Source organism: Cololabis saira, chromosome 6 (genome assembly GCF_033807715.1).
Source record: "Cololabis saira isolate AMF1-May2022 chromosome 6, fColSai1.1, whole genome shotgun sequence".
Classification (NCBI taxonomy): Eukaryota; Metazoa; Chordata; class Actinopteri; order Beloniformes; family Belonidae; genus Cololabis; species Cololabis saira.
In genome coordinates, this window is record NC_084592.1 from 30,645,058 (window position 1) to 30,672,244 (window position 27,187).

At 40.1% G+C, this 27,187-nt stretch overlaps 1 protein-coding gene across 3 annotated transcripts in view; it reads left to right on the forward strand.

The window, feature by feature from the left end:
- The window catches only part of slc39a10 (solute carrier family 39 member 10), a 52,289-nt gene that overhangs the window by 19,700 nt on the left and 5,402 nt on the right, over positions 1-27,187 (forward strand). For 2 of the 3 annotated variants that reach the window (XM_061723925.1, XM_061723927.1), the window contains exons 2-8: positions 5,041-6,177; positions 7,052-7,229; positions 23,888-24,063; positions 25,563-25,733; positions 25,929-26,037; positions 26,114-26,434; positions 26,842-26,922. In XM_061723925.1, coding sequence (XP_061579909.1) covers positions 5,062-6,177; positions 7,052-7,229; positions 23,888-24,063; positions 25,563-25,733; positions 25,929-26,037; positions 26,114-26,434; positions 26,842-26,922 — 2,152 coding nt within the window. In that variant the 5' untranslated portion in view covers positions 5,041-5,061. Of the gene's footprint in view, positions 1-2,960; positions 3,078-5,040; positions 6,178-7,051; positions 7,230-23,887; positions 24,064-25,562; positions 25,734-25,928; positions 26,038-26,113; positions 26,435-26,841; positions 26,923-27,187 lie in introns of those variants that run through there. The other variant, XM_061723926.1, reaches the window with a different exon arrangement.

Genomic DNA, 27,187 nt, shown 5'->3' on the forward strand with positions numbered 1-27,187 from the left:
AACAATATATTTCAACTGGGAACAAAAAATGCTTGTGGCAACTACAGCTAAATAGAAAATGAACCAGCTGGGTTGCATGGCAAGAGATACAGTAGATTGGTATGGGATTTGATGAATTGAATTGTGAATGGTGATGTTATGAAAAGTAAACCACGTGTTATTATCAAAACACAAACTGATGTTAATCATTTCAAGAAAGAAACCTCAAAGTTTTTGTTAGTAATCTCCAAACCGGACAGAGGGCAGGAAGGACCCACCTGATTGGGCAAATAATTGAATGACATTCAGAGTGTTTGCATTGTGTCTGTGCAATGTTTATGTAATAATTGCTTGGTGATCATGTTCTGAGTCTGGAAAGCGGCTAGAGAAAACTTCTGTTGTAATAGACGCTATATAATGAAACTGAATTGAATTGTGACTATTACTACCATTTATTGTAGACCAAGCAGTCTTTTCTGATTATTGATATTGCACATGGTGAAATCGCAGTGATTATACTTTTAAAGTATATAGTTATAGTTCTGGGTAGATTCTTTTTTGGGACCAGGTCGTTTGCGTGTCTCCATTAGGAACGAGGACATTTGATGAAGTTAGAGTTAACAAGAAAAAAACATAGATGGACCAGTCCAGGTCTTGCTGGTATATTACTCAATCACTACCATGGTAGCTATGGTGTACTTTAAAAAATTAAAATTAAAAAAAGCAAGTGGAATCCATTGTTTTTGGGTTTCTTTTTCTCTTTATTCTTTTGCTGCATTCTTCTTTTGCATCTTTTATTTTTTTTCGCCACTGGCCATTTTGAGAACAGCAAAAGATGTGCATCATCGCCACCTTGTTGTCAGCTGTGGTAGTTTTTCAGAGGATCTTGTGTGGCCACTTTTGCAGGGTTATTCCTAGTAATGGAGACACACGCTGAAGAACAGGACATGAACTGGCCTTTTAGAGGTTCCTGTCTGGCAGGTTCATCCTGAACTCCTAGTGGAACCGGACCTTTTAGTTCTCATTATCGTCTCAGTGGAAACTTTTGGCCACGTATACTCATGGCTTAGCAGTATGGATCATAAAGTGGAGGCCTAATCCTTTCTGATTCCAGCTCTGAGAAACTTCTTTTTTTCTTTGAAAGTTTAGTTTGAATGCGAAATTGTAATACTGGGAAAATCATAAAGAGTTGTTGTGTTTTCAGTTACTTTTGGTTGGAAAAAATGTATGGCTTTGTTTTATAATAGTAAACATGTGCTACTCAGTGGCATTTTTTTGCTTCATTCCTCAGTCTGCGCCCCTGCAGACACTGCTTGATACCGAGATGAAAAAGGATGTTTATGGTCGTGTGAGGATCATATGAAGGAGCTTAGGGGTCGGAGTCATTCTTCAGATAAAATTACCCCCTCTGCCCTTTCAGCATATTGGAAATTGTGTAATATTTTTGAAATGTTGCCTACAAAAAACATGCATAAATGTATACATACAACATCAAATGAGACATCCAGAGCAGCACCTAATAGTAGGTTCCAAGAGGTTGTGATTTTTGTACACTTGATGTGTTTTTATTTTCATCATTGTTTTTTGTAACTACATTACTTGTTTTATTCCTGTTCCAAACGTATAATATGCAGTGAATTGCATTTATAATCTTTATACCAACTGAATTACACAGCAGGTTAGAATATAATTTGTCTTTTCCATATTCAATTTCAGTTCACTCTTTCTTGCTATTAGCAAGAAAACAGAGCTGAGCTGTTCTCAATGTTTTACCGCTGCAACAAATGGAAGTATTCTCTCTAAGTTGATATATGGTTAATTTTCCTCAATAACAAAAGCCTCCTGTGCCTTTTTTGTAGAGCTGTCTGTGGGGAGGTGGGCTCTTCCACTGTCTTATCAAATATAGGTTGTGAATCAGAGTCTCTCGCACCACATTTGCTTTACAGGGCTTTTTGAGAACAGCTCAGTACAATGTGAGATAATGCGAAATACTTGTTTTCTTTCGTTTTTTTTTTTTTTAATTTAGAAACTTTTCAATGTAACACTGGACAAGCAGCTGTGCTGCTGCCACACTGCCTGAAGTCGGTTTTCATAACTTAAGGTAGGAGAATTTAAAGAGGATGTAAGACTGGTTTTCCTTAAATAAGAAGGGTTTTGCCCTATCATCCTGATAGGCTACTCAGTAAACATTTGGTGTGACTTTAAATAATGTAGGAGAATAGCTGTTTACGACAAAAGTGGGACATTTGTTGCCATTATCTTCCTGTGAAGAAGGGTAATGCAGTTTGATTAATTTTAATTATCATACAGTCACATTACTCATCTCTAGTCATGACTCAAACTTTTCTACAATCCACCTTTTCCACACAAGAGTCTGAATTTGGTGTGTGTGTGTGTGTGTGTGTGTGTGTGTGTGTGTGTGTGTGTGTGTGTGTGTGTGTGTGTGTGTGTGTGTGTGTGTGTGTGTGTGTGTGTGTGTGTGTGTGTGTGTGTGTGTGTGTGTGTGTGTGTGTGTGTGTGTGTGCGTGTGTGAGTTGTTAAACTCCTGCTTTGGTAAAACCTACAGTTTTCAGTAACATGCATTGTATTTTATTGCATTTTAAATGGCAGTGATGGAATTATTTTCTTCTGTTGTCGTGAAGCAAATGCAATTGTGCTGTGATTAGATCTCAAACACCTTTGTAAAATTAATTGTTTCATTTATTTGACCATTAGGATGTAAATATATCACAAAGTAAGCTCAGGTGGCCTCAGTAAAACAAACAACCTCTTGAAAATAATTTTCCAGTGTTTATGTTTAACATTAGTATGTGTAAAATGCAATTAAACACAAGCTGAATGGGATCTCTTGTTTTAAGTAAATGCCAAGTTCAACAAAGACTCTTATCAGGGAGTGCTGCAGGCTGTCTTGTTACTTTGAGGGTGTGTTCTTAAAAATAGGTCCTGGTTTTGCCCCAACCTATCTGCTGTTCGGTTCATAGGTCACAGTGTCTTGTTGGCAGCAGTGAAGTAGGCTTGTAATCACAGCTCGTCTGTAATCTTGGTCAGAGTGCCATCACTCTCTTTTTGGTTTGGCTGAATTTTATACACAACTTCAGGTAAGCAGCTTTGCAGTACGTTATAGTAATTTCAAGGCCTTTTTGAAGTGTTGTATGTTGCATTGTAAGTGAAGAAGTAGGATTGATTGGACCATTTAAAGTTTTGTTTTCACTGTGTTGTTTCCAGAGACTTTGGGTGTGACAATATTGTTTTTCTTAACTTCAACAAAAAATACTTAATGTATGACATTGCATTTGGTAAGAGTCCTTTAAAAATTCTGCAAAATACTTCTACATAATGGTTGATCTTATCTTGGAGAGGGAAGTTCATTATGAGCTTATAGCGATCTGTTGATAAGCTTTTTGTGTCATTGAGACAATGATTAAGGCTTTGACGATTCACCAAGGGCTTTGTGTTCGCTTTGATGGATGGACATTTTAAGTGCTTCCTTCATTAAACGTATCACTGGAATCAATAGGAATACATTAGTTGGATCCATTCAGTGGAAAACATTTATTGGCTGTTATTATACATTGCTCCTTGTATACGATTATCTTCAAGAGATTATGGGACAGTATTGCTTTTATCGAGAATGCAAATAAACCTCAGGTACAGAACATCAATCAAGTATTGATCATGTCATTACAATGCAGCATTCTTGGGTCCTCGTGGTGGTATAGATGCCACTTGGAGACATACAACCCAGTTAAACGTTGTTACAGAAAAAAGCAACCCCCTATTGATTGCAACAACCTTCCTGAGTAGCGATGACCTTCCCTCAAGAAGTTCATGCACTAAGACTCTTCACAAAACTTCTTCCAAGTCCACTAGTCCTAACACGGATGAGTTTTTGCAAGATGAGCCCAATCCACAACACACAAGAACCACAATTTCTACAGCCAACGTCTCGGAACCAGACACTACACAACACTCCCTGATGTCCTGCGCCCAGGTTCTCTCTGGCTACACAATACTGTGAATGTGCTTTGATCATTGCAGCTGATTGCCGTTTAATTTTTCTTGGATGATTGTAGACATTTTTGTTGGATAGAACGTTTGAACTATAAAGTGTGTTGTTTTTTTTGTATGTTTTAAGTTGACGTTCTGCTGTTAAGGTTGCTTGTTTTTTCGGCTCTCTTCATCTGAGTTTTTCTTTGACAATTTCTTGCAGTGTTGTGGGTAAAAAATCATTCCAATGTGATTTTGATGCTTTTTTTTAGTTAGGACTCACAAACACCTTCAGTACGCTATATCTGATTCTGATTCGGATCATGTTACTAGTCTCAACATCTTTGAGGAGGAACTTTCCTCTTGCTTACTACACTATATATATATATATATATATATATATATATATATATATATATATATATATATTACTACTTTGTTCCCTCAAGATGTGCAAGCTGTAAATCCAGTATAAGCTTTGCTAACAAGCTGCAGGCCAGAAGCGTGTGTGCGCACACATATTCGTCTGATTTGTGCTGTGTGCCCTCTTACTATTATCCTACAGTATGCTCCATCTGACCCCTCTTTATTTTTTCCACCCCCACCCTTTACGCTTCAACCACCCACAGGCTTCACAAGAGACCTTATGAGGATCATTTGACTGGAATGATATTGCTGCTTCAGGCTTTTTAAAGTGGGAGAAAACAAGCAATTTGTTACTCAATCCTCAGTAGATAGTTTTTTGTGCTCCAGAATGCTTCCCGATCCAGTCATTAGATCTGTTATTGTAAGATAAAGGTGCAGCAGCTTTGTTGAATGTTGTTTGTCTTCAGGCTTGTTATCCAAATTCTCTTGTTGATTTTCTTTTTTTTTCCTGAAAAATTACATGTGAACTGCTGCTAACCTTTTTACTGTGCAGTAAGTCAGAGTGTCAGAGCATTGTTTGTAAAGCTAGATTAAAATTACTTACTGACTACTGGACAGCAGTAAACCTCAAATTTGTTTCTGTTTTTAAAATACTTCCAGTGTTTCAACCCCACATGATATGAAGTGAGTCAAATTCTGTTTTTACAGGAGACCAGAAGTGAAGGGACAATGCAAGTCCACATACACACCAAGTTCTGTGTTTTGTGTGTGCTCACCTTCCTTTTCCACCACTGCAACCACTGCCATGGAAGACACAGCCATCAGCATGGTGGACATCGGCACGGTGACCATAACAGCGCCCACAGCGATCGACAGATTTCGGAGGCTCCATACGTGACGGCTGCCACTGTGTCCCCAATGCCCAAGAGTTCTCAAGACGCCACTCTTGAGGAGGAGGAGCAGCGCTTCTATATCCAGCAGCTGTTCTTGCGCTATGGCCAGAAGGACCGCTTAGACTTCCAGGGATTTCAGAGTCTGCTCTTTAGCTTGGGTCTAGGAGAAGTGAAGGTGGTTGGTGTGAGTCACGAGGATCTAGGCCACGACCATGTAGCTCACCTTGACTTGGTGGATTTGCAGGAGGGGCAGCATTCACATTCACCTTCCAGTGAAGGCCACAGTCATGACCACCACCATCCTGGACATGATCATCCTCACCCCAGGTCACACCCCACACACTGCAGCAAGACTTCTGCTGCAGGTTCAGCTGCTACACCCACAGGTCACGACCACGACCACGGGCATGATCATGGACATAATCATGACCACAGTAGAGGGCAGGATAGTAACCATGAACATTCTGATGGACATGTGCAGGATACACATGATCATGGCCAGAAGCATGATCATGCACATGACAAAGAGCACAAACATGAGCAGCGACATATACAGGTTAACCACACAAACCTGTCTTCTCAACCTCACAATGACCATGAGCACAATGATCCCAGTGATGATCATGAACATGATCACCAAGAGCACACAGACAGGACTCCCATCAACCACCAACAGCTGCCCTCGGCCCACCTGGAGCCGCCCCGCCTCCCTCAGTCCTCTCCTGCTCCAACAGTGAGCCAGCCCAGGAGGCCCAGAAAACCAGGAAGGATCAGAGAGCAGCGACGGTCACACAATACACCGTCTAAAGCGCCTCCACCTGATGACCATGTACACGGTCATCAGCACAAACGTGACCACACAAACTCTCGTAAGCATAAGAGAGAGGCTCCAGTGGAACGGACCACACCCGCCCTGTCGGTGCCCTCCGGACATCCACATCAACACGAAGAGGTAGGACATTCTTAACTAAATATTCAGATTTAAGATGTGGCCTGATGTGGAGTTTATGACATTGGAATAGACATTTAAACTACAAGTCAAACTTTTTAGTAAACTCTGGACTAGTGATGCACCGAAATGAAAATTTGTGGCCGAAACCGAAACCGAAAATAATAATAAACACTTGGCCGAATACCGAACAATACCGAACATGGTTCTTCAGCAGTTTTTCATTTATTTTACCAATTTTTTCACCATTGCATAAATCAAATAAATTTGATTTAGGCATGCTTTTCAAAGAAAAAAATCTTTTACAAAATTACAAGGTAGAAAAATGAATTTTTTTTAATTTCCCAGCATTATGTTGTTTTGGTTCCACCTCCTGGTGAATGTTAGGTACAATTCTTATGGGATTAGTTTTTGGTTGGCCAACGTTTTATTACGGGAGCGGCCAGTCTATTACGGTAGGTAAAATTCTTATGGGGTTAGTTTTTCGTTGGCCAACGATTTATGTGGTGCGCAACGTTACGGGACGGAGCGGCCAGTCTATTTCCTTATTTTACAACGCCGTTATTAATTGTTCGTTTTTTTTCCCCACTTATTCCACTGAACACCGAAAGTGTTTTTTTGCCATTTTCGGCCGAACAATTTCGGTTACCGAACAATCGGTTCATCACTACTCTGGACGAATAATACATGTTCTACCTCCCATCTGTTTGTCATCATGTTCAATAAAAATATCACCTACACATTTATATTCACATTTAAAGTTAAAAGGGACAGGATTTGATATTCCTTAGCTTTACCCTACATTTATATTGTTTTATGGTTAGAGGTTTTTTTCCTTTTATATTTACATTTCTCCTTTCCCCCCCTTTTGTTCCAGTGTTTGAACCTCACTCAGCTCCTCACCTACTACGGTTTGAATCCTGATTCACTCATCTCGCCCAACCAGTTCACGTTTCTGTGTCCTGCCCTGCTCTACCAGATAGACAGTCGTTTCTGCATCCGCCACTCTCCTGGGATGGAGGTGGAGCAGGAGGCCTTGGAGCCTGCAAGTTCAGGTAAGAGCCAAGTATCGATCTGATTCATTTTGACTGAATGAATTTGACATGTGGAAGGCAAGAAAATTAATTAATTTCAGATAATGTCAGCTGTCTCGAGTAACTTCTGCATGTAGTTTACCCCAAAATAAGAGGTTTTTACCAGTTCCTGACATGATATATGTTTAGAATGTATGAAAAGTCAGTTCTTATTCTCATTTGTGTATTTCAGTTGCTTTAGGTCTGCTGAAAGTAAAGGGAGACCAGTTTTCTGAAATAAGATAACTAAAGCTGTACTTTTTAATTTGTTAGTATCTCATCACAGTTTGATTACAGTCCACAATGTGAGCTTGATCAATAGATCATTGTGGTGTGGTGTAAATTTAATAGGTCATCCCTGATGATTGCATTAGACATGTCATCATTAGTGATGACATCATATGATAAGCGTAATTCAGGCATTGATAGGCTGGGATTAAATAACACTTGAGACACCGAATACAATCTCAAATCACACATCAATGAACTCTCGCTTTTCACCTCTCACGTTCCATCATTCAATCTTCAAACTCTGGATGTTTTGCTGGAGCCCTGAGTGAGTGCAGGATTGGGTTTGATGATATTCCAGTAAGAAGTCGTTAAACAGGGTTAACCTTTGTTCTGTAGTAAAGAATACGACAGTCTATTACCTTTATTACTCTTCACCATCATGAACAACACTGACATTATCATGTAAATGTTAAATAATTGAGAGTATTCAATTCAATTTTATTTATACAGCGTCTATTACGACAGAAGTTGTCTCTAGGCACTTTCCAGAGACCCAGAACATGAGAACATGAGTAGAACATGAATAGAATAGCTAAGTTGTATTTAAAGGTATGAAGTAGGAATGGGTGGTATTTTACCGTTCACGATATACCGTCAAAAAAATTCCTCACGATAAGAATTTGTCATCTCGCGGTAAAAACGATAAATTCCCGTTGAAGACGTTTTTGTGTAAAGTCGGATTTATGGTTCTGCGTTAAATCGACGCACAACGTACGTGAAGGAAGGAAGGAAGGAAGGAAGGAAGGAAGGAAGGAAGGAAGGAAGGAAGGAAGGAAGGAAGGAAGGAAGGAAGGAAGGAAGGAAGGAAGGAAGGAAGGAAGGAAGGAAGGAAGGAAGGAAGGAAGGAAGGAAGGAAGGAAGGAAGGAAGGAAGGAAGGAAGGAAGGAAGGAAGGAAGGAAGGAAGGAAGGAAGGGAAGAAGGAAGGAAGGTAAAAAAGAAGGAAGGAAGGAAATGAGAAAGAAAGAAAGAAAGAAGGATAAATTCCCGTTTTTGTGTAACAAACATGGCGGATCTGAGAGCGAGATACTGTAGTTTATAGTTGAAAAGATGGAGTTGAATTGGTATTATTTTTATCGTTATCGGGATAAATACCAGAAATTATCGTGAAACATTTTTTAGTCCATACCGCCCATCCCTAGTATGAAGGGTGTGCTAAGAGTCTGGGATAATTTTTTTCCCATAGGCAATATGCTAACCCTCATTTTTGGGTGGATTCTGCTTCATGCATCAAACATGCAGGCAAAGTGGTGAATTTAAAGGTTGAAGATGGCACTGTTGTCCTTTGATTCAAGTTCAACATGACCTGCTTTCACGTTTGACAGGCCATCGTCTACGAGTTAATTGGCTAGGCTCTCTGTGTTGCCGCAACTTGATTGGCTGACTCTTGCATTGTTGTGGTAAAAGTTAAAAAAAATCCTGCAATTTTTTAAGACACCAACGCAACACATCGCATAATTAATTTCAGCAACAGATTACGTCGCCCCTTACAAAGTCTCATGCAGACGATGCACGCAACACTGCCATGTGAATCCAGCGTTATTGTGCTGCATAAAAAAGTACCGGTAAACTTTCAGGACCGTAACTAGTAAAGGCACAACTTCTTGTCTTCTTATGTCATGAGCAGGGAATTTTCCTAAACCATTAAGTATATTTGCAATATAAGCTTCAGCTTCTATCTTGGAGAGGCAGACTTACATATTTTAATAGTTTACTGAAGCAACCAAGCTTGTTGTTTTATTATATTTTTTCAATATTCATTGAACCAGATATTACAACTGATATTCCCTGGGTGAAGCTATGTTTTTTTTTTTTTTGTTTCGTGCTCCATCGTCTCTTGTTCTCTGTGCACTGATCAGGAAAGCCCTCTGTGGGTGAGGATTGTTTATCTTTTCATTTATATCATCTAGAGCTGCAAAGAGGACAATCAAAGGTAAAGATATTACTTCAAAAAAAGCAAAAGATTAAGTAATTTGAGACCATATCTGAACAGGCTGAATCAATCTCAAGTGTCTTAAACAGCTGTAACACTGATGCTTAATTAAATTATATTCAGAGATGATGGAAGAACAGCATGTAATGTGTTTTGAGTGACTAGACTAGATGTGAATAAATTTTTAGATTAGACCCTGGGGTTTAATAGCCATCCAAAACTGTAAGCAAAAGAATCCCAACAAAGCCTGCGATTTCTGTCTTTGCCGTGTTACTTCTCTCATTTTGACAACAGAGATATGCCTTTATTAATTACTGCTACATATGCAGTACAGACCAATAGTTTGGACACAACTTCTCATTCAAACAATGGTGTGTCCAGACGTGTGGTCTGTACTGTATATATATCCACATTTGTGAGGCCATAGCCTGCAGCTATGCTGGTGAGTTACGTAACAGATTAACTCAAGCAAGTAACACATTTGTCAAAAACAGTTTACTTTTTTATGTCCCGTCAGGTTGAATGTTTGCATGTTGAGGAAAGTGTTGTTTTAAAAACTAGCACCACCCATATGACTCTTCTAATCTCGTTCAAGAGATGTTGATAGATTTAGATACAATTCTTAAGGAAGCATTAGTAAATTTGAGTTTTTCTCACACGTCTCATTGAACATTTTATCGGCAAAGCTAATTGCCATCAGCAGGTGTTGATAGACACAGCAAATGTATTAATCTGATTAGTGTGCAAATGCCAGTCTGTCTTCGCTCCACCGATGTGTAGTTGACCTTGGTCACCCAAGGGGGTGTGAGAAAATGACAGGGATAATAAATGTGTCTTGTCACATCTGGCTGTTCTTGATGCAATATGTGAGCGATCCTCCAGAGCAGGATCAGTTGGTGTTTGAGCTGAAATGCCAGCTGTGCTTGAAGATTTCTGATCATTAGGAAATGCAAGGCATGGAAACTTCATTCATATATCCATAGCCAGTTTAGAGTGCTTTACAACAAATACAGAGATAAGAACATAGTTTTCATAGATTGGAAGAAATATGTAAGCAGTTAAATTAAATTTTTTAAAGAAACAATTCAAAAGTGAAGAAAAGAGTCTTTACAGACCTGCTATTATTGGGCTTCATGGGTGCTTTTTATTATTATTATTTTTTTATTCCCAAGTGGCCACTCCACCTCCCCCTATGTGATATGTCTTTTATAAAATCTGTGTTAAAGTTATGTGCTGAACCTTTCTAAAGTACAGTTAATGCGGCATGTTGTGAAGTTGAAGTCAGAAGAGGTAATAAAGGCATGGCTGGGCATTTTTACTTTGACCTGGGTCTGTGACAGTACCCTCACAATCCGAGAGGATCCTTGGATGGCAGTCCACAGCACAAACACTTGTGGAAACAGCAGATATGAGATGATATGAGATATGTGGTTTATAAGGTTCAAATTGGAGATGTACCGATCAGGATTTTGAGGGCCGATCGCCGATCACCAAAAGCAGTATCTGCCGATCCCAATATTGCGTCACAGCGTGAAATCCATTCAATTCTTCAATATTGTTGTCTCATGTAGATCACTGACAATTAGGTATCAAAATGAAGAGATGAGAAAATATAATGAATTGACCACTGTTTTATTGCAGGCTGGGGCAAAGTGCAATATTTCACACTCTAGAGACGATTTAAGTGTAGCTTACTATCTTAGGCTTTCTTTTGGCAATAGTTACGTGTACAACACAACATGTGCAGTGCACACAGACCACAGTAGACATGTCACTCTCTTAGAATTGATACAAGTTGTAAACTATAGTAGTTTTCCTGTGGAAAAAGGAATTAAATCTTAAAATAAAAATGAATTATGAAAGCTTTGCGAAAGCTTTAGCGATAGCATCTGCCGCATGTGATCCAGGGAAACTCTTGTGAGTGAAGCTCTTCACACTAGAACTCCAGATGTCACTCGTGAAGCGACTGACACGACTGTCGTCCTGCATGAGGCTTTGGATGTGACTGTATATAGTCTGGTATAACTCTGGTATAACTCCGGCGGACATTCATCAGATCAAATATTTACGACGCGGCAGCGCGTACCGCGGATGCAAGCAGCTAACGACGCGTTTAAACCCGATGTCTTCTACAATAGAGGGAATGCGCATGAAGTCACAGATGCAACTTCACAGCGGGTTACGCCCACTGAGTGGCAGAAAGACTGAGTGGCAGAAAGACTGAGTGGCAGCGTAAACTTTCAGTTTGAGCACTTGAAAACATCCAAACTGGGAAAGAACTGTTGTGGGATCGACTGTACTTATACATTTAGTAAGAAATCGGAGTTATCGTTTTACAGACTGTCGAAAAATAAGCAAAGAAAGACAAATGGATCGCTGCAATTCACAGAAACAACTGGATTCCAGGCACCGAAATGTGGATTTGCGGTTCCCATTTTGTATCAGGTAATGTTGGATTTTTGGGTAGCTAACGTTAAACGGTCAAATCATAAAGTTCGGTGTCCTCATCACTTTAATTTCGACAAAAAATCCTGCCTTGAAGTAGGACCAAGCGTCAAGACTTTTGTATGCCTTCAAGATTTGCTTCGTGTATTTCCCCGGCGTAGAAAATTAAGTACATATAAATATCAGGAAACTCGATTCGTGGCCAAATATTAATGTCCATGGACCACTGGTTCTTCGGGTAACTACTATACTATACGGGTCACTGTCAAGTCCAACTGCCTTTAATTTAAGCCGATAAGCGGCTGTTGTCCCGTCTTCTCCACTAGTTGCAGCCGTTTTTGCCACTCAGTGCGAGTAAGGGGGCATGGGAAAGTGATGTCAATGCATACGCTCTATAGAAAGCAGCTGATGGTCAAGGCATATGAATCCATTACCTAATGATGTACTTCTTTATTGCTATTGTTGCTGTTGCTCCTGTTCTTTCTCTGCCTTAGCGACAGCCAACATTGAGAACTCAGTATACTTCTTCGTGTGAGAAACTTTCAAATGTCTTTTCAGCTTCTTTGAGTTGAAATTCTTTTGTAACATTCCTCCTCGGGGTATCTCCTTTGCACATACTTTGCAAACTGCAAATTTGTTGTCTTTTTCGGACATTGTAAAATAGTGTCACCATACCGGTGAGCCCATTTTCAGTGTTGATGCTCTGTAGAGACGGCCACGCCCCCTTAGGACAGCTCGGTCTAAGATGTGGGAACGCACGCGCGGGCGGCGGTTTGTTGTTGTAAACGTCATTGGATCGGCCTGCTTTGATCTATTATTCTGAGAACTCAGATCAAAACCGATAGGGGCAGTATCGAGTGCATCTCTAGTTCAAATCAAAAGTACTGCTTTTGGTGGACACTGCTAATCCTTTTTTCTCCTCGGGTCCCAACATGCTACTGCCAAAGTCAGGGAGAAAACTAAGTATGGATTTACCACAGCTGTGTTAAATTGGTTTGTCCTGCCACTGTAACCTGAAGCAGTTGCCTACATCTCCCCCTGCAGCTGAGCAGATACCACACACATGACGACAGACACTTTCAGATTAACATGACCCTGGATGACAGTTACTGTGTTCTGTTGGAGTTCTTGAGTTGACTGTCACTCCAGACACCCAAGTAGATTCACTTAGTTCAGTTAGGTAACGGGTGAAATGAGTGTAAAGTAATGAAGTCGTGGTCAGGCAAAGTTTAGTGTCGGTGCACCCCTGCATAGGGATGGGCGGTATGGACTACAAAATGTATCACGATAATTTCTGGCATTTATTCCGATAACGATAAGAATGACGATTAAAAAAAATACCAATTCAACTCCACCTTTGTAACTATAAATCTATCTCGCTCTCAGATCCGCCATGTTTGTTACACAAAAACGTCATCAATGGGAATTTTTCTTTCTTTCTTTCTTTCTTTCTTTCTTTCTTTCTTTCTTTCTTTCTTTCTTTCTTTCTTTCTTTCTTTCTTTCTTTCTTTCTTTCTTTCTTTCTTTCTTTCTTTCTTTCTTTCTTTCTTTCTTTCTTTCTTTCTTTCAGGCTAATTTCCTTCCTTCCTTCTTTCCTCCTGCTCTCTCCTTCCTTCCTTCCTTCCTTCCTTCCTTCCTTCCTTCCTTCCTTCCTTCCTTCCTTCCTTCCTTCCTTCCTTCCTTCCTTCCTTCCTTCCTTCCTTCCTTCCTTCCTTCCTTCCTTCTTTCCTTGTTTTCTCCCTTCCTTCTCCTCCTTCCTTTCTTCCTTCTTTCTTTTTTCCCCTTCCTTCCTTCTTTCCTCCTGCTCTCTCCTTCCTTCCTTCCTTCCTTCCTTCCTTCCTTCCTTCCTTCCTTCCTTCCTTCCTTCCTTCCTTCCTTCCTTCCTTCCTGTACGTTGTGCATGTATTTAACACACAAAAACGTCATCAACAGGAATTTATCGTTTTTACCGCGAGATGACAAATTCTTATCGTGAGGAATTTTTTTGACGGTTTATCGTGAACGATAAAATATCGCCCATTCCTACCCCTGCAGGTTAAAATCCCACTGACTGAACCTATTTATTTATTTCTAAATTTGCAGTGTTCATACCAGTTTCTGGATCGGAACGTTAGAGTAAAAACACGCACAGCTTAGTTTAAACGTTCAGGGCATGCCACTTTAAAAAGCAATCACCAGGAAAGATGGGGCAGATTGGCAGTGTTGGTGCTGCACTTACAGGTACTTTCTTCACTTTCACCATAAAAATGAATATAAAAGACAGTGGAATAAGAGTTGAGCTAAATCATTTCTGCATGATCAGTGCAGCAAACTTCCAACCTGCTTTGCTGTGTGGATCAAAGCGTTCCTCTTCAGTCGTAGCCACATATTTATTAAAACATTTGATGAAAGTGATGAATAAAATACGTAGAATCACCAGTAAAATATCAGTCCATGTATGTTAACCATGTCCTGAAACAAGCAGTCAGCTGGGATCTTCTTCCTGTGACGTACGTTTTTGACCCTGCTGTACGTGACACTCAGTTGTATTGTGAAGGATCTCGTTTAAGTACGTTTGAATATTGTTGTAACAAGAAGGTGAAAAATTGAGAAAATGCTACAACTTATTTGCTCAAGAGTAAATGAACTAATGTGCACTACGAATGCACCTTTAGAATAAATTATCCTGTCATAAATATAACACAAACTCTTTTTGCATCTTTTTTTCGTCATTATGTCCCTTAGTTTGTAATCTAATTTCATCCTGATTTAGTAAAATAAGTAGAAACGTGAGGCTGCAAGATTAGTTATAAAAAATTAAGGTCAGTATTGACTTTCTGTTCTGGGACGTGTCAAAAGAAAATCAACATTATCTTAGTTAATAAGTTACATGATGTGAAATTAAACTCATAAAGCCATTAAAGCTGATACAAATGAAACCAGGTCCAATAACGTGCTAAAAAGCGCGTAACACTTTGGAGCTCCTTTGTAAGAATGACAATCACGTGAGGAAGAAAATACAACCTTTGTCACTTCTAAAGTTCTATTTTCCCCATAACAAGCACTATCCATCCATCATTATCTATACCCGCTTTATCCTTTGCAGGGTCACGGGATAACAAGCACTAAAATACAACCTCAGATGAACAACACATGACATGACTGCTTTTTTTTTAATTATTTATTTATTTGACAAAAATAAAGTAAAACGCAGAATCAGTGGGTACATCTGCATTTGGAAGTGAACAAGGTTCTAGTTTCTTCTTTGCATTAGTGGAACTTCAATCCCACAAAGAAATCAGTGAGATGGGAATTGAGGAACTGAACTGTAATCTGTCAGACTTTGTCACATTGTACCATTTGTTCTCGGGTTGCAGTTTATTGCTGTGGATTTAATTCATAACAAGTGAGGGGTCATAAGATGTTCTGCCCAGCCAGATTTAATTTGAATACGGTGAAGAAAGTGCAGGTTTACTGAGAGAAAATCATTACTGCTTCAGAGAACTTGCACTTTAAAGTTTTGCTTTGGGAAGGAATAACCCAGCAGATGTTTAAGTTAAATTGGAAGTACCTTTAATTATTAAATACACACACACACACACACACACACTGCTCTGGAGAAGCCTGGATCTCATGAGCCTCAGGCTGCAATGTACCATCACTCACAATAGTCATAAAAATGGTAATGATGACAAGGAAGACGGCACAAACAAGTCAAAAGGGCAGCAGTGGCTCCTCATTAGAGGAAAACTGAGCTGTTGGATTTTCAAAAATGGTGCACCAAGATTTGACTGTAGACTTCACCGCACGCTGCAGAGCTGCGTCTCATCTACCTCCCGCTGGCCTTCATGGGGGAGCACAGAACATGCACCGTTGTTTCTTGCTGGTCCCCCCCTCCCCCCCCGTTTTTCTTTGTGCTGCGCCAATTAGAAGGACCCCAGCGACACCATGGGCCATTTTTCTGAGCCGTGGCTCGCAGTAGATGCGTAATTGGAGAGAAGCCAAAGACCAGTTGGTCTCTTTCTTCTCTCTTCTGTTCCTTTATCACCACATTCTGTTGCACTGCGACCGCCCGCCCACCTCCACGTGTGCATTCACGCACACACAAAACCAGGAGTGCATAAAGGTAATGAGATAGAGAAGTAGATGAGCTGTGCGAGTGTGAAGGACCTGCAGTGATGCGGTGATGGACTGTCAAGCTGATGTACAGCTGCCTCTCAGGGCAACACGCTTGATGGCGACAAATGAGAGAGCAGCCAGCCGTGAAAACTTGCAGCATGTTGTAAGCCACATTGAAACAACTAAACAAGGTTATCTATGATGACTGAACTATGATGATAAAACGAGTGCAGGTTGTCCAGCTTGTCTGTCTTTATGGCAACAATCTCTACATGATGTGTGCAATCAGTAAATCAGTAAAGATCTTGTGCGAAGCACTGAAGCTACTGATGATCGAACAGGAAAAATACTTTGGTCAAATTAAACCATTTGGCCTGTAGGACTGTAATCTCCCTGTCGACTGGTCGATATATTAGTCGATGAATTAATCAATGGAAAAAATGTTGAATGCAAACTTTGTAAGCAACAGTTTCAATATCACAGCTCCACATCAAACATAAAGTATCACCTGAAAACGGTAAGCCAACTTGCCCCATCCATTTTAACAATATGATCATATCAGAATTGACATATTTCAATGTTATTACCGTATTTTCTGGACTATAAGCCGCTACTTTTTTCATAGGTTTTCAACCGTGCAGCTTATACAAAGGTTCTATTCTGTGGATTTTTCTTCCACCGCTCGGGGCGCTCTAACCGGAATTAGAATCAAAACTAAGACAAAATAAATGCAAAGAAGAATACGCTACTTTTTTCTTTAGCAGATAGAAGTAGAAGCAGATTTCAAACAGATAAATAGATAAATAAATAGCGGTTATTTTCTCTTGGTTCAGTCCCGTTTTAATCAGCAAAGTGTTAAAAGACACTGTTAGGAAAGGATCTATTTAGGTACAAACATGTACATCATTTACAGTTCAAAATCCTTCTGTACATGTAGTAAATATCTAATCGAACAACAGAAATATCTGCGGCTTGCATACTTTTTTTTTTTAATAGAGTGGATGCGGCTTATATACAGGTGCGGCTTGTATATCTTTTTTTTATTATTATTTTTTTTTAATAGAGCAGATGCGGCTTATATACAGGTGCGGCTTATAGTCCAGAACATATGGTAGTCTAATTGTTTTGTAACTGAAGGTGCACCCGCCCGCAACAACGCCGGCATCCCGGTGCTGGTTGCTAAACCTCTCCGACCCACCGGTGTGCTGTTAACGTAACTAGCGTTGTCTCTTGCTCGCTCTCTCTCTCTCTCTCAAAAACAACTTAATATATAGCAAACACACGACAGCCCCCCCGCCCCCGAAGAAAAAAAAATACTACCCTGACGCCGGTCATCTATTGTGTCAATTTAAATGTAAACCCAGATCACATGACCATCCGTGCTCATCGGGTCTCATCCAGCAACGGTGTTCCTCGTGTGGCTGGAAGTTTCCCTCCAAACAACCTCTGCTGCAGATTGTTCTTATTTCTTTCCTCTTGTTGGAAGTTGCAGTTGTATAAAAGGCAGAAATCAGCTTCATGGCAGCTGCTCCGTTTCATGCTGTTGTTTCCACTGTTGTTAAAGTGCTTCTGGATGTTATCTTTTGGTAACAGACATGTGACATCGGCTCAGTGAATCAGGGAAAGATACGAAGTGATTCAGAAGAGCAAATCATGAAGCTAATGTGTGCAGTTATCCTGTATACTGTGCTGCTGTCAGACATAAATCCCACATGTACAACACTGGGAGAGAGGTGACGTGACCTTTCACTCAAAATAACACTGGTCCCTTTCTGGTTCCTGTTGCTCCGTATGGAACTACAAGTATCAAAGGCAAGGCAAGGCAAGGCAAATTTATTTATATAGCACAATTCAACACAAGGTAATTCAAAGTGCTTTACATTGACATTAAAAGCGGCAAGGCATAATTAGACAGTAAATAACAAATATGATTGAATAAGATGATAAGAAAAGAAGTAAAATAATAAAAAGCACAAGCTGTTAAAAATAAGGGCAGTAGAGTACAGCAGGTAAGTATTTAATTTAAGAGTACGCTTCAGTAAACAGTAATGTTTTTAGGCCTGATTTAAAGGAGCTGACAGTTGGAGCAGACCTCAGGTCTACAGGAAGTTTGTTCCACCGGTGAGGAGCAGAATAACTGAACGCTGCCTCACCTTGCTTGGTTCTGGTTCTTGGGACACACAACAAACCAGATCCAGATGAACCTCAGGGGTCTGGGAGCTTCATAGGAACTAACAGATCAAGCAGGTATTTTGGTCCAAGACCATTCAGGTCTTTGTAGACCAGCAGTAAGATTTTAAACTATATCCTTTGACTCACTGGAAGCCAGTGTAGTGATTTCATGACTGGTGTAATGTGGTCCAGTTTCCTGGTGTTTGTAAGGACTCTGGCGGCAGCGTTCTGGATCAGCTGCAGCTGCCTGATTGATTTCTTGTTAAGGCCTGTAAAGATGCCATTGCAATAATCCAACCTACTGAAAATGAATGCATGAATAAGTTTTTCCATGTCTTGTTTAGACAGAATACCCTTAATTCTAGCAATGTTTTTTCAGGTGGTAATAGGCAGATTTAGTGATAAACTTTAGATGGCTGTTGAAGTTCAGGTCTGAGTCAATAATTACACCAAGATTTCTGATTTCAAAGTATGTTTATCTCTCCTGACCACTGTTACTCTTTTATTGAGTTTTTTTTTTACCTTTATTCATCCCCCAAGGGGAAATCATATAATTGTAATCCATCACTAGTTAGACTAGGAGGAGTGGGCTGCCAGTGGCCCCAGCGCCCGGGCAGCAGTTAAGGCTGAATTATGCTTCTGCGTCACACCAACACAGAGCACACGCTGCAGCCGTGACGCCGTATTGAACCCTTCAGACTTCTCCGTCTCTCCATTTGGTCGCGGTGCAGTACCCCCCGCGACCGCTAGTTAGCGATCTTTTTCTGAATGGTTTATCCGACTTTTTCCGGTCACAGTAAATCAAAGAGATAAGGACAACTATTGTGCAAAAAACAAAAACAAAAAAAATCACATATAAACGAAGAAAAGAGCCCTGGAAGTTCACTACTGATTCAAACCGGAAACCGGAAATGCTTCGCTTTCAAACGAACCAATCACAGCCCTCTCGGTCTGCGTGTGGTCTGCGTCTCCTCGGCGCGTAGTTACTATTTTTGGGAGGTGCACATCAGAGACGGCGCAGGTGACGGCGTGTCGTCTGCGTCGATCCAAACCACACGCCGTAGGCACGGCGCCATTTTGACGCAGAAGCATAATTCAGCCTTTAGAGTTACGGGCCTTGCTCAGCGGCTCAACAGATGTATTGCGATGACTTCATCCTGCTCAAGTCACTAATATGAGAAATGTAGTTTTAAACACAAGCTCCAGCTCACCTTGATTTCATTGTCATTCCAGCTTCCTGTCATCTGTTTTTCCAAATGTTCAGAGTTCCTGAATGAGTGTTCTGATGGATTGTGTCATGACACGTCCCACAGCGACAATATTATTTATTTTACCACAACACCCAGTCACAACACGCTAAACACTTTGTGGTAGTTTTAGACCCAACAAGGTTTAAAGGGTTACTGCTCATCATACCACGGAGGCTTTACACTGTGGGAACATCCACATAGAATTGAATTGAATTGAATTAATCTTTATTTCGGCTTGTACAGAACAAGATGAAAAGGAAGAAAAAAAAATCAACATTTCTTTTGCCGAAAAGGTGTAGGCTGAAGCCGTAGCTTATAGTGCCTACCCTTTTTTCTTTTGATCAGCAAAAAATATGAGACATTAGCTTTTACTCAGTGAAAACAAACAATACATAAAGAAGAAAAAAAAATAAGTAAGACAAAATATAACATTGACATTTCACATCCTAGAATGTTTTTGATAGTATACTTTATAATTATAGTGTTTTATATTTATTTACAATATTTTCTTTAAACAATTTCTTAAACTTGACGATAGAGCGACACATTTTTAGGTTGTTATTACAACTATTCCAAATTTCTCTTGCCTTAATTGATGTACATCTCTTTTTAATATTAGTTCTTGCTGTCGTCATCTCAAACATGAGTTTCTCCCTCAGGTCATAGCGGGTTTCTTTTATCTGTAACAAGTCCTGAATGCAGTTTGGAAGCAGTTTCTGCTGGGCTTTAAAGGCAAATAAAACAGTTTTTTGCTCTACTATATCATGGAATTTTAAGATATTATATTTAATAAAAAGATTATTTGTTGGTTCATAATAGTCGGTTTTATTAATTATCCTTAACGCTCTTTTCTGTAATAGAAAAATAGGGTTTGTATTTGTTTTATAGGTGTTACCCCATATCTCCACACAATAAGTCATGTATGGAACTATGAGTGAGTTATACATTAAAAACTGTGCTCTTTGACAGAAAAAAAAATTGTTTTTATTTACTATTGCTAGGGTTTTAGACATTCTTGATTTTACACTATTTATGTGTGATTTCCAGCTAAGTTTATCATCGATTATTACCCCCAGGAACTTATTTTCATATACTCTTTCTATTTCCATACCACTAATTTTAATTGTTATATGATTCTTTTTTTTCCATAGACTATATATTAGTGCTTTTATTATTAATTTTCAGTTTTGACGGGTTGATTTCACCAGAGTAGTGTGGAAATCAGACTTAATAAAGGGATCAAACTTTCAAATGTTACCACACCGCTGCCTTATTTCACCACTAATAACTAAACCTCCTCCGTAACAAATGTCACCATTAACGTGCAAAATAAAGTTAATCAAACCAGACTTGTAAACTAATGTATGTATTTGAATGATACACAACAGTGTGTTTGTGTGTGAACTCACCTGCTTGTGCTGCACATGGAAATCAGATGAGTCTAGAAATAAAGCATTATCAAACATTATATTATTGCTGTGCACAGAGGTGTGACAAACATAATCAGTCTTTTCCGTCCCTTTAAAAACAGAACGGTTCCTGCTTTAGAGGAGATTTTTCCACAGAGGGAGTTGATTGTTGTCGAGCTCATGCAGAGTTTCAAATGTGAAAACAGGAGCTTGAGAGTGTCCCGGGGGAGAGGAAGGCTGCTTTGTTAACTGGAATTCCTATTTATCGACATGAAAAGAATAAAGACGGACAGCTTGTCTTCAGAGGGATTTACAACAACCTGCATTCAAATACTAATGCAAAATAGCTGCCTCCTTAGTTTTTTTATATTTGAACCTGATGCTGAAAATGATGCACTATTTATTTATTTATTTATTTATTTATTTATTTATTTATTTATTTATTTATCATGATTATCAGTTGTCACCCTGGTGGTTGATGATGATGATGATGATGATGATGATGATGATGATGATGATGATGAGGGTAGTCAAATGAGGTGCTGAGATCAGGCAAAGACGTGTCAGAAAGGTAGTGCTGCACGTCGTGGTTACTGAGTTTATGGTCAGTTATGTCTGATGGAAACTGGTTAAATTCACTTTCTACTTTTGGTCTGATCTAGAACATTTATAATACCTAATTAAAATAAATATGATGAGCACAAAGGCCGGGCATTTCAGAGGTTGAACCTGATCAGGCGCGTCTGCGTCTAAAGAGACCTGTCAGTCGGGGTTAACGCTGCGTGTTGGAACATAAATGCTTCAAATCCAGATATTTTAAAGGTCCCCAGTGCTGGGCTTTGGCCTGCTTTATGAGCTGCAGCCGCTCAGTCCAAGTGTTTGCTTTTGGTCAAGCTCTCAGCTCAGAAACACAAAAGCGGTGGTCTCAGTGTCGAAGCAGGTGCTGCTTTGAACTAGTTACCTGGAAGCCATGCGATAGTTGCCTGTACATGTCATCATGTTGTTATACTGAGCACCTGCGTGGCCCTAGAGATGAGAATATTTGACGGTAATACTACTGACTTTGTGGTTGTCGTAGGGTTTCCAGGTCAGATACAGCTCTCTCATTTCTGCATTACTCTGTTCTGAAGTGAATTTCACTCTGAACTGTCTCATCTACATGTCATGCATACTAGGCATGGGGCGATATACGATAAAAAACGGCTGCGATAACGTTATCGTGGGGTACTGTAATTATCGCCAATTTTTTTTTTTTTTTTGGGTCACACAAGGCTACCAGCCAGGTAGAAGCCAGTGTTATTTTTTTCATGTATTTTATTAATATTATTTATTATTATTATTATTTATTTAATATTTTTTTCAGAGAGTAGTACAATCCGTGTGCATTTGACTACTGTGGCAATTTATTTTCACTCAATCTTTGTGTTGGCCATGCAGCTTTTGTTTTGTATACTACAGAGCAGTGCCTTTATTTTATTATTTTTCCAGAGAGCCGTACTAAGTAGCAGGCAGCCAGCCACTGTTAAAGTTTCAGAGAGTAATACAATCAGTGTGCATTTGGCTCTACTTTGTCACTTTATTTCTATTTGTCACTTATTTCTTTCGACTCTCAGGGAAGTATTTTCTTACAAAAAAAGAAAGTTCAAATAAGTACCGGTACTATAGTTTACACTTTGTAATGCATAACATTTACAGTACACTATTTGTTCTCTACCTCAAGTGTCACTGTGTTGAGAATGATTTGAGAATAAATGTTCTGAAGGAACCAGTGGATCCACGGTTAGTGTTTTTCCTTGCATTTTAAGAATTTTATAAGCGACACGCTAATATCGTGATAATATCGTAATCGTGATATTTTTGTCCACTAATATCGTGATATGAAATTTTCATATCGTCCCATGCCTAATGCATACATGGCATAGATGCCCTGAAGAGACCAGGAACTGCCGTGTTGGAGTACAGAACAGAGCAGAGTGAATAAACCATCAGGTTTGGGCAGAGTGGCTAGGTGCGAGTGCACACTAACTCTCTAAAATTCCCCCAGACCTGAGGCATGTTTCAGATCATCTCCAGCTGCGTCACGCTGGACCACATGCATAAGAGGGGGAGTGTATCAGGCTGTGCCATTTTTACACTTATTAACAGTGTTTTCCCCCCAGCTCTGTGTGGCCTTTCCATGAAAAAGCTCAATCAGAGTTTGACCTATTGAGTCGTTTGGGAAAAACGGGCAATACGTCATGGTAAAATATTTTTTATTTAGTATTTATACGCACTTCTGAGACAGTGATGTCTGTTTCATCAAAGATGGACTTTACATGGACCCCGTTTTAATGAATATTCAGCAGCTCTGCTCCAGCTTGGGTGTGACATTGAATTTTATTCTACATTTAACAGTTGCTCGCCTTTGATGAAAGATTTGCAAACTTTTTCTCAGTCGGTCTTCTGTAGTCTTGAAATGCGTCTTGCACTGTCAGTTAAACGATTGTGTACATTTCTCACTTTGTCTTTTGGCTCAAGGCTGCAGCCTTTAATGAAAAATGAAGAAGGTGGAATTCAAATGAATCGACACGTCACCTTTTTTTAAGCTGAACATCATATATCATCACAAGGACACGTGGACCGATATCCTCTGGAGCAAAGTAAAATCAGTCAGTAAATGATGACAAAGCTGTGAAAGTTGCGGTGGATTTTATTTAGGAAAAAAAATGACCTGATCAACTAAAATAGAGACGACCTCGTTCTCAACAATACAAGTCTGAATTCATCTTTCCTGCTTTAGAGTCATAATACTGTTCAAAAATGTCAACAGACGCCTGTCTCATATCTGTTTCTCTCATTTTATTTCTACTTTATCTTTTATGTTTTCATGACATGAGCTCTTGATTTCATTTTTGTGCGTGTTTAACTGCTTTATGGCGGTCATTGTCAGATTTTCTTGTTTGTATTGTTGTTTCCAACTGTTCTGTTTGTCTTTATAGTTGAGTTTTGTTACTTTGTTTTAAAGGTGCAATAGAAATAAAGTGCTTTATACTTCCTGTCTCCAGTGTGGATCTGGGTTTGGGGATTTGTGTCCATCACCATCATCAGCCTGCTGTCTCTGCTCGGCGTGGTCCTCGTCCCCATCCTCAACCAGTCCTGCTTCAAGTTCCTCCTCACCTTCCTGGTGGCGCTGGCGGTGGGAACGCTCAGCGGCGACGCCCTGCTCCACCTGCTGCCTCATGTGAGTCGCTCCAGGCGGGACCAAACTCTGTAGAGTAGGCCTGAATAAAACCCTTTACGATGTGAAGTCATGTGAGTAAAAGACGGTAAATTCTCTGTCGACTCAAAATCTCTGTGTATCAGAAAATAGTTTAAGAGCTGGAGTTTTTTTGTTTTGTTCTCATTAAATAATGAGTCAATAAAATGTTCCCACTAGACATTACAGTCTTATTACCCCATAACGCTCTTTCTGTTTAAAACACTAGTGATCCTTCTGAAAATAAATTCATAATTTAATAGATTTAAGTCCTTAAAGATCTTTTTATCCAATCAGCTGTCAGTGTGGCTCTTTCACTCTAAATATGTAAATTCTGCCACCAGAAAGACCAACAAAGCAGCAGCTGAAACTCGAACCAATGATTGATGTCCTTTCAGTGATGTTTTCAGTCGTAAATGATTACTGTTGTTGTATTAATACCTGCACAAAACAGAACTATGCGTGCACTGAGCTTGCTTCGCTAGTGCCTGTTCCCGTACTGATACCCAGGCTTTGCCTACGAGCTAGTACACAGCTAGTACACAGCTAGTACACAGCTGGTACACAGCTGGTACACAGCTAGTACACAGCTGGTACACAGCTGGTACACAGCTGGTACACAGCTAGTACACAGCTAGTACACAGCTGGTACACAGCTGGTACACAGCTAGTACACAGCTGGTACACAGCTGGTACACAGCTGGTACACAGCTAGTACACAGCTGGTACACAGCTGGTACACAGCTGGTACACAGCTGGTACACAGCTGGTACACAGCTGGTACACAGCTGGTACACAGCTAGTATCCACTAGGAATGGGCGATATTTTACCATTCACGATAAACCGTCAAAAAAATTCCCCACGGTAAGAATTTGTATCTCACGGTAAAAATGATAAATTGAGGAAATGAGCCTGAAAGAAAGAAAGAAAGAAAGAAAGAAAGAAAGAAAGAAAGAAAGAAAGAAAGAAAGAAAGGAGCCTGAAAGAAAGAAGAAAGAAATGAGCATGAAAGAAAGAAAGAAGAAAGAAATGAGCATGAAAGAAAGAAAGAAAGAAAGAAAGAAATGAGCATGAAAGAAAGAAAGAAAGAAAGAAAGAAAGAAAGAAAGAAAGAAAGAAAGAAATGAGCCTGAAAGAAAGAAAGAAAGAAAGAAAGGTATTTTTTTTATCGTTATTGGGTTAAATGTCAGAAATTATCGTGATACATTTTTTTGTCCATACCGCCCATCCCTAGTATCCACACATTCTTAAGGGGTTCACATACTTTTTCTTGCAACTGTAGCTGCACAATAATCTAATGATCAGAAAAGTTCTTTCAAATTATATTAAAAGCTTGATAGTGTTCCGGTGTCACCTCCACTCATTCCCTCCATAAGTTATACTGTGCAGTTATACTCTGATCATTTCCTCAGCTTGAGACACTGATCTTATAACGGCTCTGTGCTGGTGAACACGAGATCCTCATCAGTTCTCCTGTCCTCAGTCTCAGGGCCAACACGACCACGGCGAACACGGTCACGGCTCCAGCTACGACGCAGATCTGGTAACAGCCTTTGATGGAGTGTGGAAGGGGCTCACAGCACTGGCCGGCATCTACCTCCTCTTCATCATCGAACACTGTATTGGCATGTTTAAGCACTACAAAGACCAGAAGGTGAGTTAATCATGGAGGATGGATGAAGCTCATGAAAACACACTCACTCACACTGGACACGTTTTATTCTTCTTTTTTTTTCTTTTTAGATTCTTTTGAGGTATATATATATATATATATATATATACATACATACTTATCTGACATGTAATGAGTGTCTGTGAATTGAATGTGAAATTGTATCGTTGCTCACAGGGCCTGAAGAAAGCGAGTGAAGAAGGAAAGATTGGCAGGAAGCTGTCAGATCACAAGTTAAATCGGCGCTCGGACGCAGAATGGCTTCACCTGAAGCCACTCGGTGACGGTAAGAAGCGCTCAGCTGCACACACTTTCAAATAGCTCCATGTCTGGGATTGTTTCTGTCACGTTCTCTCACCCAGACCCAGAATGCACAGTCATCTCCAGCGACAACAGCCACAACGACACCCAGCTCACCGAGCTCCAAACACCCGACTCTCCCACCAACAAGAGTCCGCTGGCCCCCACGAACCCCCAACAAGAGCAGCCGTCGCCGGCCAAAGAGGAGGAGCGTATGGCCAAGCAGCACGGCCACGGCCACAGACATTCTCACGGACACGGCCACTCTCACGGGGGAAACTGCCACTCAGACCAGGAGATGAAGGACGCTGGCATCGCCAGCATCGCCTGGATGGTCATCATGGGAGACGGCATGCACAACTTTAGCGACGGCCTCGCCATAGGTAACTCCACCGAGTGCACTTATGGAAAAACAGAACAACCGCTGCCACTTACTTTGCATACTGTATCCCACAATACGCTGTTAACAATCATGTGATTGGCTTATAAGAACAATCTGGAACAAAGGTTAATTCCAGAGGACTTTTTGACCTAGTTTCACCTACTGAGCATGCTCAGTAGGCATGAAGGGCTGTCACGCGTTTACGGGGCGTGGCTTGATTTAAAACAAAAACATTACCTGGAAGTAGCCTTAGTCCTGGCCAAATAACTTCTGGAAACTTCAGAAAACTCAGACACTTTCTTTAGTTTTTGTATTTTAGTGATGGATTTGAAATAATTATTTATTTTCGACATCTAACTTTCAGTTTGTCCGCTTTTCCTCTCTGACTCTGGAAACTTGTGTCTGCAGGTGCAGCGTTCAGCGCGAACTTAACCGGTGGCATCAGTACGTCTGTGGCTGTTTTCTGCCATGAATTACCTCACGAACTTGGTGAGTTCAGACCACATGAAATACAAGAAGATCCAGAAGCAGGCCATTTAATTTTTAATCACTGAACATTTCCAGTATTCAACAAGCCAAACAAAGGCTTTTCATAAAGGCTTTGCTGTTTGTTTAAAGTTAATCAAATCATTGCTGCCGTCAGAACCGCTCTCATCTCAGACTTTCATCAGAGCAAGTCTCTCAACCCTCCGTCTCCGTTAAAACTTGCCGCAGTGTCAATTATCAGCACTTTCTTTTCATATTAAAGGTTTTT